Consider the following 14,634-nt stretch of genomic DNA (forward strand, 5'->3'; position numbering starts at 1 on the left):
AATCTGGCAACCCTACAGAGAGAGGGCTTATTGTGGGAATTAAGTAAGACACGGTAACGGCAAGACGTTACCCCACCGTTTGGCATAATAAGCGCTCAGTGGGGACCAACGCTGTTTTAATCCCAACCCCTCATTCATTACTTGTTCCTTTATTCTTTCACTCAAATATTAAAATAAACCGATTGTACTTGTGACTCTTCGTCCCTTGCTGTCACCACTCTGAAGAAGCACCAGGAAGCCAACTATCAAGCGAAGAAATTCTGAGCGGGCGACGTCATGACGCACAACGCCCGTCCCCCGCTCAAGGGCGCACAAGACGCGTAAATAAGACGTCGACGGCCGGCAGGCAGCTTCGGGGCCTGACGGGATTGTGGCGGTCTTCTCTCCCAACTCGGAAGCTGCGGCTACCTCCAGACGCTCTCAAGATGGCGACCTCTCTGGGTTCCAACACCTACAACAGGCAGAACTGGGAGGATGCGGTGAGTATGCCTGCCGATGGAGGACGGAAAGAGGCAGCGAAGCCAGGCTTCCAGCGGGCGGGCAGGGACATGGCTGTGGCGCAGCCGAGGGAATTCCCGGGAGAAGCCAGCACCGCGGCCTAACTCTGCCACGGCTGAAAGCTGAAGGGCGGCCCTCCTGCGGGCTTGGAGGGAGAGGGCTTAGCCAGGGTCCGGCAGCAGCCCCCTTTCCATCCCTACTCCCTCCACTCTTTTCGAGCGGGTCTTTTCTCCCGCCGTCTGCCGGAAGTGCAGACAGCACCCCGTACGCGACCCGGCCAGTGCTGGACCTCGGGTTCCTGCCCTGTTCCCCAACCTCGCTCCTCGTCCCCTCCCCCCGCCCCATCACTGTGGCCGAGATGGCAGGGTCTTCGGAGCCTGGCGTTCGACCAGATTTCCCATTTTCACCAGGACTTCCCTATTCTGTGCCAGACGTGTCTTGGAGAAAACCCATATATCCGAATGGTGAGTAATCGTGTGTGAAACGGGACTTACTGTCTGTGTTCTGTCAGTGTTGTGGTACTTGCACACTGTCGGTGATGTGTTTGTCTTAGCTGAGAAGTAATAATGCCACTTTACTAACCCTAAGAGTACGACGAATTTGCAAAGGACTGTCATGCTTGTTCTCTCACTTTGGAACTCAGCAACAGTCCTGTGATATAAGAGTCATAATAATAGCTAATATTCGTTGAGCATTTACCTAGGAGATAGGTCTGTTAACCAGAGGCAAAGGGAGTTTATGTCTTTTCAATATAGCAAGTAAGGTGTGGAGCTGGGATCTAAGTTCAGATATTCTGACTCCAGGTACCTCAGCAAATTAGGCGCAGACCCAGGACTAAAAATCTAGGTTTCCTGACTCCTAATCAAGTGCCTTTTGGCCTCTGCACTTTGTAATCTGTTTAGTATAAGGTACCCTCTATCCTTACAAATAAGGATAAAATTAGCAGCAGTTAACATTTAATACTTAGATTAGGGCTGTGTTGTGATCAGTCTTGGAGGTATTGGTTGACTATATGCAGGGGACCAGCACAGGATGAGTCTGTAGTAGTTAACTCTGACTAAACTTTGTAAAATGGGCTGGCCATGGCTGCATCCTCCATTTAGGGACTGTGGAAACCATTAGGAAATTGTTCTTGGGAGAGAACTTCGGAGCCAGAAATGAATCTAAGAGTTGCCTTGCAGTTGTGGAAAGGTACATACTTACCTGGTGTTAGATCTGTAAGATTCTTAAGAGGTTATAACTTGTAGGTGACTAGATTATATCCCCAGCCCTCCCTTACCCCCCCTCCCTCCCCAAAAGGGTGGATATTTTCCTCCTCTCTTCAAGATGCCAGGGATTTCCAGATAAATTTCTTAGGTCCTATTTAGAGAAGGAGCAGGCATTAGGTTTTCTTCTTTCCATAACTCATTCTTTTCTATTTTTTCTATTTCAGACCAAAGAAAAGTACGGGAAGGAATGCAAAGTAAGTATATTTAAAGAGTAATGATTTAATTTTATTTTCCGTTTCTCCTCCACTTGTTGAGGTATGAAGTCCTTTATAAAAGTGAGTGCTACACAGACATTCATGTATCATTTACATACTCATTGGCTGTTAACTATTTAGTGTAGGGGTAAGAAAATGAGCCCTTTAATGTAAGGATTCTTAACTTGGTGTCTGTGGTTGGGCTTTGAACCCCCTGAGACTGTATATACCAAGTATTGTTTGATTACGCACATGAGCATTTTAGCTGAGGAGGAAGGTCATAGCCATCGTAAGATTCTCAGAGGAGTATATGACACTCCCTACTCACCCCGTAAAAGATTAAGGGTTATATCATTAATGGTGGTGACCTCTAGGGTGGGGAGGACTTTGATTTTTGAGTATTTTATTTCTGTACTATGTGAATTTTTTAACTACTGGGGAAGGGTGTTGTAAAGGATTGAAACATCATATGGTGTTTAGACTAGATGATTGCTAAGATCTCTTCTACACCCTAGATTCAGGGATCCTTTTATTAAATCTCCTGGATTGATTGTCCAGATCAGGACCATTAATACTCTGTGGCTTTATTTTGTGTTCCAGATCTGTGCCAGGCCGTTCACAGTGTTTCGTTGGTGCCCCGGGGTCCGCATGCGTTTCAAGAAGACTGAAGTTTGCCAGACCTGCAGTAAATTGAAGAATGTCTGTCAGACCTGCCTCTTGGACCTAGAGTATGGTATGTTTGCTCTGTCCCGTAGGTCTGAAAGTGTGCAACTACTCTACACGACAAACCAGTTTTCTTGTCTCCCACTTCTCACCCCTTCTCTGGTTCTCACCCACTTTGGAGTGTCTGCTGTGCTCTGCTTTTCCCAAGAAGAAAAGAACCATACTAATTTATTCTAGCGTTCTGAACAACAGTAGGGACTTAAAGAAAAGTTGGTAATTGATCAGCACTGGCCGAAACCTCCCTTCTGTATACCTTTGTAGCCAAGGTAAGTTAAAGGCATTGTTGCTATGATAGGTAATTTCTTTGCCTTTGGCTTCTTTCTAAATCCAGAGCTTTTTTTCCCACAGTACCTGACAAAGTTCTGGCTAATTGTGCTCTAGATTTTTGTATCAAATATATTGTTAGGACTGATACACTATATTGCTACTGTTTCAGAGTAACTGCTTTTGGGAGTGATTTTTTTAACTGCAGATGACTATTTATGCGAAAAATATTCTTTCAACAAAAGTTTCTACTATACAGTAAAATAAAAGGGAAAAGGAAAATACAAGTTTATCTATGTGAAGTTCAGAAAGTTGACTCTGCTAATCAGAGTCCTGGTCACATATTGTTTAATATTATTTGTATGTTTGTTAAGGGGGTGTTCTGATTCTGGAATATAATGACCCTTACATGACTGATTATCCAGAGGATGTGTAGGACAAGCCTAAAAATAATTCCTTTTTTTATATTTATTTTAAATAAATTATGGCATATTAAAAGCTAGATGCATTATTAATTGCAGGTCAAATCTAACTATAGTAAAAGTTTGTTCGTCTAAAAGATTTTCTAAAACATTAATTTCATGAAATTTCATGAAAACTCAGGAATTTGGATAATTTCTTAGAATGCTCTGTAGTAGTATTGGCCTGATGGTGCTAAAGATTTTGAATTAAAATAAAGCCTCTGGGGCTTCCCTGGTGGCACAGTGGTTGAGAGTCCGCCTGCCGATGCAGGGGACACGGGTTCGTGCCCCGGTCCGCGAGGATCCCACGTGCCGCGGAACGGCTGGGCCCATGAGCCGTGGCCGCTGAGCCTGCGCATCCGGAGCCTGTGCTCCGCAACGGGAGAGGCCACAACAGTGAGAGGCCCGCGTACCGCAAAATAAATAAATAAATAAATAAATAAATAAAGCCTCTGGTACCAAGTAAGAAAGTGGAGAAAATGATGTATTCTGTCTACATATTCAGTTTGGATATGGTTTAAAATGTATTTTGAGTTTTTTCCTCCTTTCCTTTGTTCTAGGCTTGCCCATCCAGGTTCGTGACGCAGGATTGTCTTTTAAGGATGACATGCCAAAGTCTGATGTCAACAAAGAATACTATACACAGAATATGGAGCGAGAAGTATGTTGCCACTTGCTTGATGTAGTTTTATATTTAATGAAAGAATCCTGGGGGATTGATACAACCTGTGTAATTTATCTTTTGAATGTGTCATTCCTTTATAGATTTCTAACTCTGATGGAACACGGCCAGTTGGCATGTTGGGGAAGGCCACATCCACCAGTGACATGCTGCTCAAACTGGCCCGGACCACACCCTACTACAAAAGAAATCGGCCCCACATTTGCTCCTTCTGGGTGAAAGGAGAATGTAAGAGAGGAGAGGAGTGTCCATACAGGCAAGAGCTGAACTGCTTTTTCAGTTTTTGCTTTCAGATGATTAGTCATCTAAGAAGGGGGAGGTGCTAGCTTAAACTATTTCTGCTTTAAAATGTAGAAGTTTATAGAACTAGTGTCATATGTCTTATATCTTAGGACTAGAGCTTGATCAAATTGTTTTTACTTATAATGGAACTTTTACTTACAACCAAGCCTTGGGAAACTAAATTGCTCTGCCATAAAATATCAATGTTGACCTCAAAAGTTTCTGCCTAAGATGTAAGTCTTTGCCATCAGGGTATGATTGGCTTGAATCTCAGTGTATAGTTGAAATCAGATTAAGACCAGACTTGTAAAGAATGTGTAAGCGTGTTTGACTCAAGACTGCCAGGCATCTGGATTAGGAGTTCTTACTTTGGGGTTGGTGAAGCCTACACCCAACAAAAAGCTAGTAGCTATGTTTTTTTCTGGGGTTGGGTCCATAGATTTAATAAGACTCTGAGTGGAATGCAAGACCTCAGACACATTAAGGACCCTTGACCTAGAGGAGGGTAATCATGTTTTGGTTACCTTTTGTTTTGGAGTGGATTGTGTCAAAAACATTTCTTTATAAGGAAACTCTGCCATGCTGTGGCCGTTTAAGTGGCTTTTCGGAGGCTAGCGAGTCCTTGTGTGATACAGTAAATCCCTTGATATTAGCTCTGTTTTAATAGTATGTTTTGGTATGGCCATGGTTTCTAGATCAAAAGGGGACTTTTGTAGCTCCTGTTGGGTGGTATCTGTAAAATTTTTTCCCTTGTTTCACCTTTATGCATTGTTCTTTCCTGAACCATAGACATGAGAAGCCAACAGATCCAGATGACCCCCTTGCTGATCAGAACATTAAAGACCGATATTATGGAATCAATGACCCTGTGGCAGATAAACTTTTAAAGCGGGCATCAACAATGCCTCGTCTGGACCCACCAGAGGACAAGACTATCACCACACTGTATGTTGGTGGTCTGGGTGATACCATTACTGAGACAGATCTAAGGTTTGTGAATATAATTTTATGAGTTGTTTTTGCCTTCACCTTCCCTAGAATTTTTTTTTTTTTTTTTTTGGCAAAAACATGATAATTCTGTATAAGGTACATTTTTCTTTAGTTGCTCTAGAGTTAGTATCATGCTGACTGGAATTTTTATAAAGTTGTCCTTTGTGATGCCACATAATGTTCCTCAACAGTGCTTATTCCATGTTTGTGTAGGGTATTAATTACATGAGCTTCCGTTTGGCCTAATAGCCATTAGAATTTCTAAAGATGGCACATATCCAAGTATGATTAATTTTGTAGGGGAGGGAGAGCTTTGCAATTATAAAACCTTATGGTTTAACTTGTTGGCTTTTTAAAGAGATTGGTATTTGGTCAATTTGTGTTATTCTTGGCGTGTATGTTGCATGGCTAGATGAAACATCTGGGCAGATACTGATGGAAATTGCCTCTTGCAAGGAGATAGAGGGGAGAAGAAACTCTTATAGGTGTACAACCTGCCCTTGGTAGCTTGTCTGCATTAAACCCTAAGTGAGCGAGAGTGTCCCCAGGGGGTGGCAGACTTTTTCCCACCTGCTCTTTCTCTTCTTCTTTTTTACAACCTTAAAAAAGAATTTTTTTAAAAACGTTCTTGGCTCATCAGCCATGGGGGCTGTAGTTTGCCAACCCCTTATCTAGGGTTTAAGGTCTTTAGGGAGCCTTCTGGAGCCCCTTTTCCTCCATGGGAAAAACCCTGAGATGTTTGATAGCCTTTATTTACTCATTATTTTTCTTTCCCTTCCTCAATACACAGCACCCACAATAGGGTTTGAGGTATGGGGGAACCACCTGCAGGTAATTAGGCAGATCACCATGGGGCCACCTGCCTTGTGGTGAATCAGTTAAAGAGTTAGTAATCCAGGGCTTCCCCGGTGGCGCAGTGGTTGAGAGTCCGCTTGCCGATGTAGGGGACATGGGTTCGTGACCCGGTTCTGGGAAGATCCCACATGCCGCGGAGCTGCTGGGCCCGTGAGCCATGGCCGCTGAGCCTGCGCGTCCGGAGCCTGTGCTCCGCAACGGGAGAGGCCACAACAGTGAGAGGCCCGCGTACCGCAAAAAAAAAAAAAAGAGTTAATAATCCATATTCAACTTCCTGGGAATGTCTGTGTTATTAACTCATTTTTCTCTACCTGTATCCCTTCAGAAATCACTTCTACCAGTTTGGAGAGATCCGGACAATCACTGTTGTGCAGAGACAGCAGTGTGCTTTCATCCAGTTTGCCACAAGGCAGGCTGCAGAAGTGGCTGCTGAGAAGTCCTTTAACAAGTTGATCGTCAATGGCCGCAGGCTCAACGTGAAATGGGGAAGGTGAGCATTAGACTGTATTAAAATAGCATTATTGAGATTTTCAAGAACCTTTTCATTATCTGGGGACTAGTAAGCTTTCGGTGAATAGGCTTAAATCAATAGGACCTTTAAAAAGAATTTTTCATTCTGTCTGGCACTCCATTCCTGTGGTTATTAGGAAGATGCTACTTTGGAAATTTATTCAGGGTTTTGGTGATCTGATCCTTTGAAGGTTCATGTGTTTTTTGACCAGCTATTACAGGCCAAGGCTAATGCCAGGGCATGAAATGTGGCCTGAGAGTTTACACAGGAATTAGAACCTAGATTCTGTCCTCTGTAGGCCAACTATCTAGTGAAGAAGAATAGCTAACATAAGTTTGAAAGTGGTGATTGCATAAGAGAGACACAAGTAAAATGCCCTGGACATTCAAAGGTGGAACGTGTTTCTGGCTTGGAGCCAGGGAGACCTTTCACAGCAGCAGCAGCAGCAGCAGCAGCAGTCCTCACGGAGGGCTTTCTGAGCACTGGGCTCAACACATGGGTGTTGCCTCCTCCATCCCCTACAGCAGTTCTAGTGAATTTTGAACCCAAGTCTTTCTGGCTTCAAAACCTTTGCTCTTATCCACTGTGCACAGTGGCATTTATGGGAAAAGAATGTGTGCCGAAAAGGAGGCAAGGAGTGAAGGAAATCCGTTTGTCTAGGAAACATGAGAAGCAGAGGTGTGAGAGAAGGTGGGACCATGTGCTGATGGCGTAAGGGTCTGTGTCTCCCAGGTCCCAAGCAGCCAGAGGAAAAGAAAAGGAGAAGGACGGAACCACAGACTCTGGAATCAAGCTAGAGCCCGTTCCAGGGCTACCAGGAGGTGAGTGCAGACTTTCTGCCTACCTGGTAGCTTGCTAACTTCAGTTGCTCACACTGCCCTCGTGTCCCACGGACGTTAGAAGAGACCCAGGTCTCTGGCTCCCAGCAGCTGTGTTCTCCCAGCAGGACCTCCCAGGATTTCAAGGCAGTGGAAGCACTGTTGCACGGTTGTCCTCTGCTCTAACCAGCTGTTTCTCTTCTTTAGCTCTTCCTCCTCCTCCTGCTGCAGAAGAAGAGGCCTCAGCCAACTACTTCAACCTACCCCCCAGCGGTCCTCCAGCCGTGGTGAACATCGCCCTGCCACCCCCGCCTGGTATTGCCCCGCCCCCACCCCCAGGTAACCAGCTTCCTTCTGAGGAAATCGGGAAACCCTGGCAAAGTCCTGTAGGCTGTGGGTGTGTTTTAGCTTGCAAAGCCTTTACTACCTGCCTGCAACAAGGTAAGGAGTTTGCACCAAAATGTAAATTCGTCAAGAAAGTCGTGTTACCAAAAAATTGTCAGATGAACTAAACAGTGTGCTTGGTCATGTAATGAAGTTACATTTTGGCTCAAGCTCTTTATCTTGTTCATGACAAGTAATAAACAGTTCAGGGACTTGCACTTTGTATAGCACTGCTCTTTATAGCACTGTCAATGCCAGTATGAGCAGTGTGAGTAAATCACAAGCAGCAGGTTCTCCTGGGCAGAGTTCCCATACTCTCTGGAGAAAGTTCTGGTTTCTGAACACCCTTCACTCGAGTATAAAGCATTGAGGTTAATGATGACAGGGTCTTGCCATCAGCCTGATTTCTCCCTCACCTCCCCAATTCTGATCAAATCCTGTCTGATAGGCTTGGCATGTTTGATAGATAGCAGAGGCTCAGATGACATACTAGCAATACCCGAGACATGTGGAGTTTTTTTTTTTTAAGCCATCTTGAGGGGGAAGGTTTCTAAAACCAAGGAAGTCATGCAGGTAGACATTCCTAAGCCAGTCTTGTGAACTGACATTTTCTGAAGCCCCATGTCAATTTGATTTATGTGTAGGTGGTATTGACCTTAGAAAATTCAGGGTTTGAAAGGTTGTCAAGAGAACTGCAAGCCTAACAGACTTTTCTCTCCTATCTGTAGGTTTTGGGCCACACATGTTCCACCCAATGGGACCACCCCCTCCTTTCATGAGGGCTCCAGGACCAATCCACTATCCTTCTCAGGACCCTCAGAGGATGGGCGCTCATGCCGGGAAACACAGCAGCCCCTAGCACATTATCACCACTCTGGGGCTCTACAGAAGAGAGGGCGCTTAAAAATCCCAGTAAATGAATCTTGGAATAAATATATTTTTCCTTCCTTTGTAGTTTCCATGATAGCGGAATGTATTCAGATGTGGGCAGTTGGAGAACAACAGCCATGCTTTCCTACATGTGCTCAAAGGATTGATGGACCTGAAATAAGCTGCCATTAACATATCTGGTTACTACTATAACATTACTAATAAAGTTTAATGTCTCTTCCCCTTATCTGTGTGGGGAACAAGCAACTGGGTAAATTGGAATGTCCAGCGGAGTTACCATCCCAATTAAATGTTCATTTGTATCTTTTCTGGGGGGAAAAAGTTGACCTGCAGTAAAAAAACAAACAACTTTGACCATTTTTATGTCCATTGGATATATTCCTTTTTATCATCTAAAAAAAGATTACTAGTACTAATCATTGTAGTGGCAAGAGTGTGATTTAACGCTTCTAAAGTCACACTCAGAAAGACAAGTAGAAACCAGCACCCAGCACAGCCCAGGTCTTTTCTCATCTCTCCTTTCCTCATTTATTACTAAAGGAATCTGGCTGATAGTTTTACTTCTTTATGCTACCAAAAAGAGACAAAGATAAAAATTACTTTTTATTCCTGTCAATCGGATGGAAACACAAATGTCATGGGGTTTTGTATCATTGAAGAAACCTGGTGTCTAGGATGAAATTATTTTAAAGAACTTCCAGTAAAACACTTGAACAAACTGTGAAAGGAAAAGAATTAGAGTGTGTTTGAATGGAAGACTTGTGACCTATAGCTGGAACTTTGATCTTCAGCATTCACCTTTGTGTGACTTCAGCGTCTCGTTTTAATTCCCTGCTTCTGGGCAGGGGACTCCGGTCTTAGAATATTTGGATATACCTGAATTGTAGATGGCAAAAAAAAAAAATTGATGTTGTGTTGTGGTTTTGTTTTTAAAAAATTAAAACGGGTCAATTTTCTAAATGTTGTCATAGGTTTATTTCTGTTTTCTTTATCCTTGGTAACTGAACTTGAGGTCAGTGGGAGTTAGAAACAAGTTATATATAAATATGTTTTTGCTTTAGACTGTTTTGATTCTGATCTCTATCCATTCTGAAAGAACCAGGCCTTTTTAGTACTTATGTCAAAGGTTAGTTGTGGGCTTGAAATAGGAATACACAGAAGGCACAGCACAGAGCCTGTCATGTGGTTGTTGATACATGGTAGCTTTAAAAAGTTGTCCTAGTATTATACACGTCATTTTAAAAGGAAACAGGAAAAATTTATCTACAAGTGCATTTTTCCAGGAGCCAATTCCCATGTCATTTTTATCTAAAATACCTACTTACAGAATGGATATACCCCTTATTACCCTATTTTAGCTTCTCTGGAGAATTTTTGTTGTTTTCTTCGAGAGGACTTTATCTTGCCTTTCTTTTTTTAAGATCTAAAATTAATCTAGAAGCACTTAGAAATTTTTATTTTAATTCTAGTAATATCAGATGTGAAGCAATGTAGGGGTACTTCCAAGTATTTTGACACCCTTTTGGGTAGGGTTTTTTACTTTTGAGCAGGTGAGAGGTTTTTAGCCAATTTGTGAATAATGTGAAACATAGTGTTTTAATAATTGCTAAATTCAGTTATATCTATACATGTTATATACACATGTAAATATGACTATCCAATTTGCATATTCTTGCCTTTTTGCGAAAGATTCTAAATTTTGTGCCCTTACCTGGCTGTGGATGTGTATTTGTTTTTAAAGCATAAACCAACATAAATTGAAGTATAGAATAGATGCTTGATTAGTCTTTCTTATGGAAATCAGAATTATGAGCAATTAGATTTTGGCGAAAACTCGTAGGTGCTTACCAAACTCCATTTCCTTCTCTAGGGCATACAGCCAGGGGTACACTTGGCAAAAAGTAAACTTTGCCATTCCCAGACCTCGGTAAAAAACATCTCACCCACCCAGTCCTATGAGCTCTTTCCCCATCTGCTGGCTGAATGCACAGGAGGATGATCCCTGGAAGATGGCAGAGTCACACAATGGAAGGAGCCTGGGTTACTTTATCACTGCTTCAAGGAGAGCATTGTGATAAGAGGAATTTTTGTTACAGTAAGCCATTGAGACTTGGGGATCTGTCTGTAACAGCAGCTAGTGTTACTCTCATAAAAGATGTAGTCAGATCTGATCACCCATTTTTGTACTGAGTAATGGTGATTTCTTAAATTTATTTTTATTCAAGTATAGTTGATTTATAATGTGTTAATTTCTGATGTACAGCAAAGTGACTCAGTTATATACATATATACATTCTTTTTTATATTCTTTTCCATTATGGTTTATCCCAGGATATTGAATATAGTTCCCTGTGCTATACAGTAGGACCTTGTTATTTATCCATTCTATATGTAATAGTTTACATCCACTAACCCCAAACTCCCAGTCCATCCCTCCCCGCCCCCACCTTGGTAACTACAAGTGTGTTTTCTACGTCTGTGAGTCTGTTTCTGTTTCGTAGATAAGTTCATTTGTGTCATATTTTAGATTCCACATACAAGTGATATCATACAGTATTTGTCTTTCTGACTTACTTCACTTAGTATGATAATCTCTAGTTGCATCCATATTGCTGGACATGGCATTTCACTTTTTTATGGCTGAGTAGTATTCCATTGTATATATGCACCACGTCTTCTTTATCCATTCATCTGTCAATGGGCATTTATGTTGTTCCCACGTCTTGGCTGTTGTGACTAGAGCTGCTATGAACATTGGGGTGCATGTATCTTTTTGAATTACAGTTCTGGCCAGATATATGCTCAGGAGTGGGATTGCTGGATCATACAGTAACTCTAGTTTTAGTTTTCTGAGGAACCTCCTTACTGTTCTCCACAGTGACTGCACCAACTTATATTCCCACCAACAGTGTAGGAGGGTTCCCTTTTCTCCACACCCTCTCCAGCATTTGTTATTTGTATACTTTTTAAAAAATAAATTTATTATTTATTTTTGGCTGCATTGGGTCTGTTTCTGTGTGTGGGGCTAGTTGCGGCAAGCGGGGGCTACTCTTCATTACAGTGCGCAGGCTCCTCATTGCGGTGGCTACTCTTGTTGCGGAGCACAGGCTCCAAGCACGTGGGCCTCAGCAGTTGTGACACGTGGGCTCAGCAGTTGTGGCTCGCAAGCTCTAGAGTGCAGTCTCAGTAGTTGTGGCACACAGGCTTAGTTGCTCCGTGGCATGTTGGGTCTTCCCGGACCAGGGATTGAACCTGTGTCCCCTGCATTGGCAGGCGGATTCTTAACCACTGTGCCACCAGGGAAGTCCCCCATTAACTTTTTTAAAAGGAGGGATTGTCTTGGTAAAATGTAACTCATGTACAGAAAAAGTGCATAAACACAGAAGCACAACTAAGTTAAATATTTTTAAGTGAATATCTGTGTAACAATCACACAGATCTAGAAATAGTCCAGCTTTCCCCAGAAGCATTTTATTATGTCCCTTCACAATCACAAAGCTTTCTTCCTCCAAAGTACCACCATCCTGACTTTTATATTCAACACCTCCTTGCATCAGTAAACATATGTTTGTATATGTGCCTTCCTTTGCTCACCATTTTGTTTCTGAGATGCATCCATATTGTTGTATGTAACTGTAGTTCATTCATATTCACTGATGGGAACTGCCATGTCTATTGTCAGGTTTCCCAACGTTTGGGCTATTCTCAGCCCTTTTCATTTCCATGTCACGGTCTGATTTCATTCATGTATAGAACAAAAACAGGCCAAAGCATAGAGTTTATATGAAGGGCCTACTAGGCCCCCAAATTACATGAAAGGTTAATGACCTGCTTTTTCAGGATCGAAATTTTACTTGTTGAATGAAGAAGCAAAACACAGAACAACAAACACTGTATGATCCCATTAAAAGGAAGATATATCTTTGTATTTATGCATCTATATACATGTAAATATTTATTCAAATAAGTCTAGAATTCTAGAGCGACCAAACTATTACCACTGGTTACCTCTGGTATATGGGAACGGGGCAGAATGCAGGAGAGTGGGAAAGTCTATGTATGTGCATGGGAGGAGCTATGTGGGCAGATACCTTCACATTTTACTTCTTCATTTATTTATTTTTACAGTAGGCTTCTTTTTTTTTTAAAACAACATCAGCAAAAGTCACATCAGAATAAGGAAGGAATGAGAATTTACTTTGGGGTGCAGCAGGCTCCCTACCAGCCTCTCCTCTTCCGTCCCTGGTGGCTGCCGTTACCCTCAGGGCACAGCAGAGCCAACCCAAGGCAGACCAAATCCTCTCTTCTGTGTTTCAGACACTTTAGTGGTTGGCTTTCAGCTCTTGGAAACATGACTTTAAATGGAAGCCCCCGAATTCAAGCCAACACATCAACTGCAAGCAAATCTGAGTCAGCTGTTGGCCCCTTGAAACTGTGTGGGGCAGAGTGAAACTCCAGAGCAAAAGGAAAATGCAACCACTATCCCGTGCACCTGGGAACCAGCTAGATTCCCAGCCTTCTCATCTCCCCAGGAGAGGGCGTCAGGGTGGAGACCGAGGGAAGCAGCGGGGAAGGAGGTGAGCCATGTGCAACAGAGCCCTACGGTGATCAGAGGCTTTCCTTCAGGTTTCAGCTTTACGGACCCCCAGTGACATTTCCACGAACCTGCTTCTCAAGGTGCACTCACTGCAGGAACATCTTATCAGCCAAGAGTAGCAGCTGCGTGGAATCTGATCATGACTGAGTGCTTATCAGGTAGGTGTCCATAACTATGCCCACAAAACTCTATGCAGGGGCTTCTACTCTCGTCCTCATCTTACAGGTAGAGAATTAGAGGCCCACAGGCGAGAAATGACTTGAGTTCACACAGCCAGTGGTGGCATTAGAACCCACCCCCTCCAGTCTGACCCCCAGCCTGTACTCTTAACCTCTAAACTCTAAAGCAGGGCACCATGACTAGGTGATTCCAGAGTGAATGGGCTTGGCTGCCCAGTGGGGTGAGAAGAAACATCCACTGGAATCGGACAGATCCCCACTTGTCCCTGGACAAGTCACTTCCCCATTGTGACCCTGAACATGCACATCCGTAAAACGGGACCATACCTTCGTCTCAAGGTTGTACTGAAAATTAGAAATGGGGTATGGAGAGAACCTACTACCGGCCCAAGCCCTGAGGCACCCAATAAGAAGCAGCCACAATCATCATCATCACCACCACCTGCAGTGAGGCGTTCCTTGCCCTTCTCTTCCTAACGAGCCAGCGTACAGGCCGAAAGACTCCTGGCGGAGACTAGCACAAGATCTACCCTGGCGCCTGCTCTAAACGGTGAGTGGAAGGGGCTGGAAAGGGGTCGTCCTTGTAAGCACCCTACTCTGCACCTGTCCTGTGAGGTGCCGAGCGCTGCCCCTTCTTTCTGACCCCATGGCCGCCTCCCTAGTCCAGGCCTTGTTCCTTCAAGGATCCTGGCGTCCAGCTGTACTCCTCTCCAGTCTGTGCTGCACACAGCAACCAGCGAGACCCCTTGCTCTCCAGCCTAAGAACCTCCCCATCTCCTTAGTGCAGCCCACCCCACTCTGGCCCCCTGAGGAGTCACTGACTCCTCTGACATCGCCATCTCCCTTCTCCACAACACCTGCCCCCATGACAATTCTGTACCTTTGCACTTGCTGTGCACTTGCCAGGAATGCCCTCCCCATCACACTCTCCCCATCATACCCCCTTCCTTTGACGGACTGTCACTCCTCTGCGGCCCCACTCGAATCCTCTGGGAAGCTTCCCAGAATCCCACCCCACACGCAGGGTTAGAGAACCC

General features: G+C 43.7%; 1 protein-coding gene across 3 annotated transcripts; it reads left to right on the forward strand.

Moving 5' to 3' along the window:
* Positions 1–210: 210 nt before the first annotated feature.
* Positions 211–10,996, forward strand: RBM22 (RNA binding motif protein 22). 3 transcript variants are annotated; one of them, XM_004280342.3, is made up of 11 exons: positions 221–479; positions 909–962; positions 1,931–1,960; positions 2,561–2,693; positions 3,969–4,069; positions 4,174–4,346; positions 5,162–5,362; positions 6,543–6,707; positions 7,461–7,549; positions 7,754–7,885; positions 8,659–9,781. In XM_004280342.3, exons 1-11 carry the CDS (start codon positions 426–428, stop codon positions 8,787–8,789), a joined length of 1,263 nt encoding a protein of 420 aa, XP_004280390.1. In that variant the 5' UTR covers positions 221–425; the 3' UTR covers positions 8,790–9,781. The 3 variants fall into 3 exon arrangements, with proteins under 3 accessions (XP_012392391.1, XP_004280390.1, XP_033262622.1); XM_012536937.3 differs by lacking the exon at positions 7,461–7,549 and having other exon boundaries at positions 211–479; positions 8,659–10,996; XM_033406731.2 differs by lacking the exons at positions 221–479; positions 909–962; positions 1,931–1,960; positions 2,561–2,693; positions 7,461–7,549 and adding an exon at positions 2,703–2,949 and having other exon boundaries at positions 8,659–10,996.
* Positions 10,997–14,634: the final 3,638 nt, after the last annotated feature.

Source organism: Orcinus orca, chromosome 3 (assembly GCF_937001465.1).
Source record: "Orcinus orca chromosome 3, mOrcOrc1.1, whole genome shotgun sequence".
Taxonomy (NCBI): Eukaryota; Metazoa; Chordata; class Mammalia; order Artiodactyla; family Delphinidae; genus Orcinus; species Orcinus orca.

What these genes read in the sequence shown, in the direction of transcription:
- RBM22 (XM_012536937.3), top strand. Translation starts at nt 426, where the DNA reads ATGGCGACCTCTCTGGGTTCCAACACCTACAACAGGCAGAACTGGGAG. An exon ending in ATTACTGAGACAGATCTAAG is followed by an intron (nt 5,363 to 6,542) that starts GTTTGTGAATAT and finishes GTATCCCTTCAG; the next exon opens with AAATCACTTCTACCAGTTTG. An exon ending in CTCAACGTGAAATGGGGAAG is followed by an intron (nt 6,708 to 7,753) that starts GTGAGCATTAGA and finishes TCTCTTCTTTAG; the next exon opens with CTCTTCCTCCTCCTCCTGCT.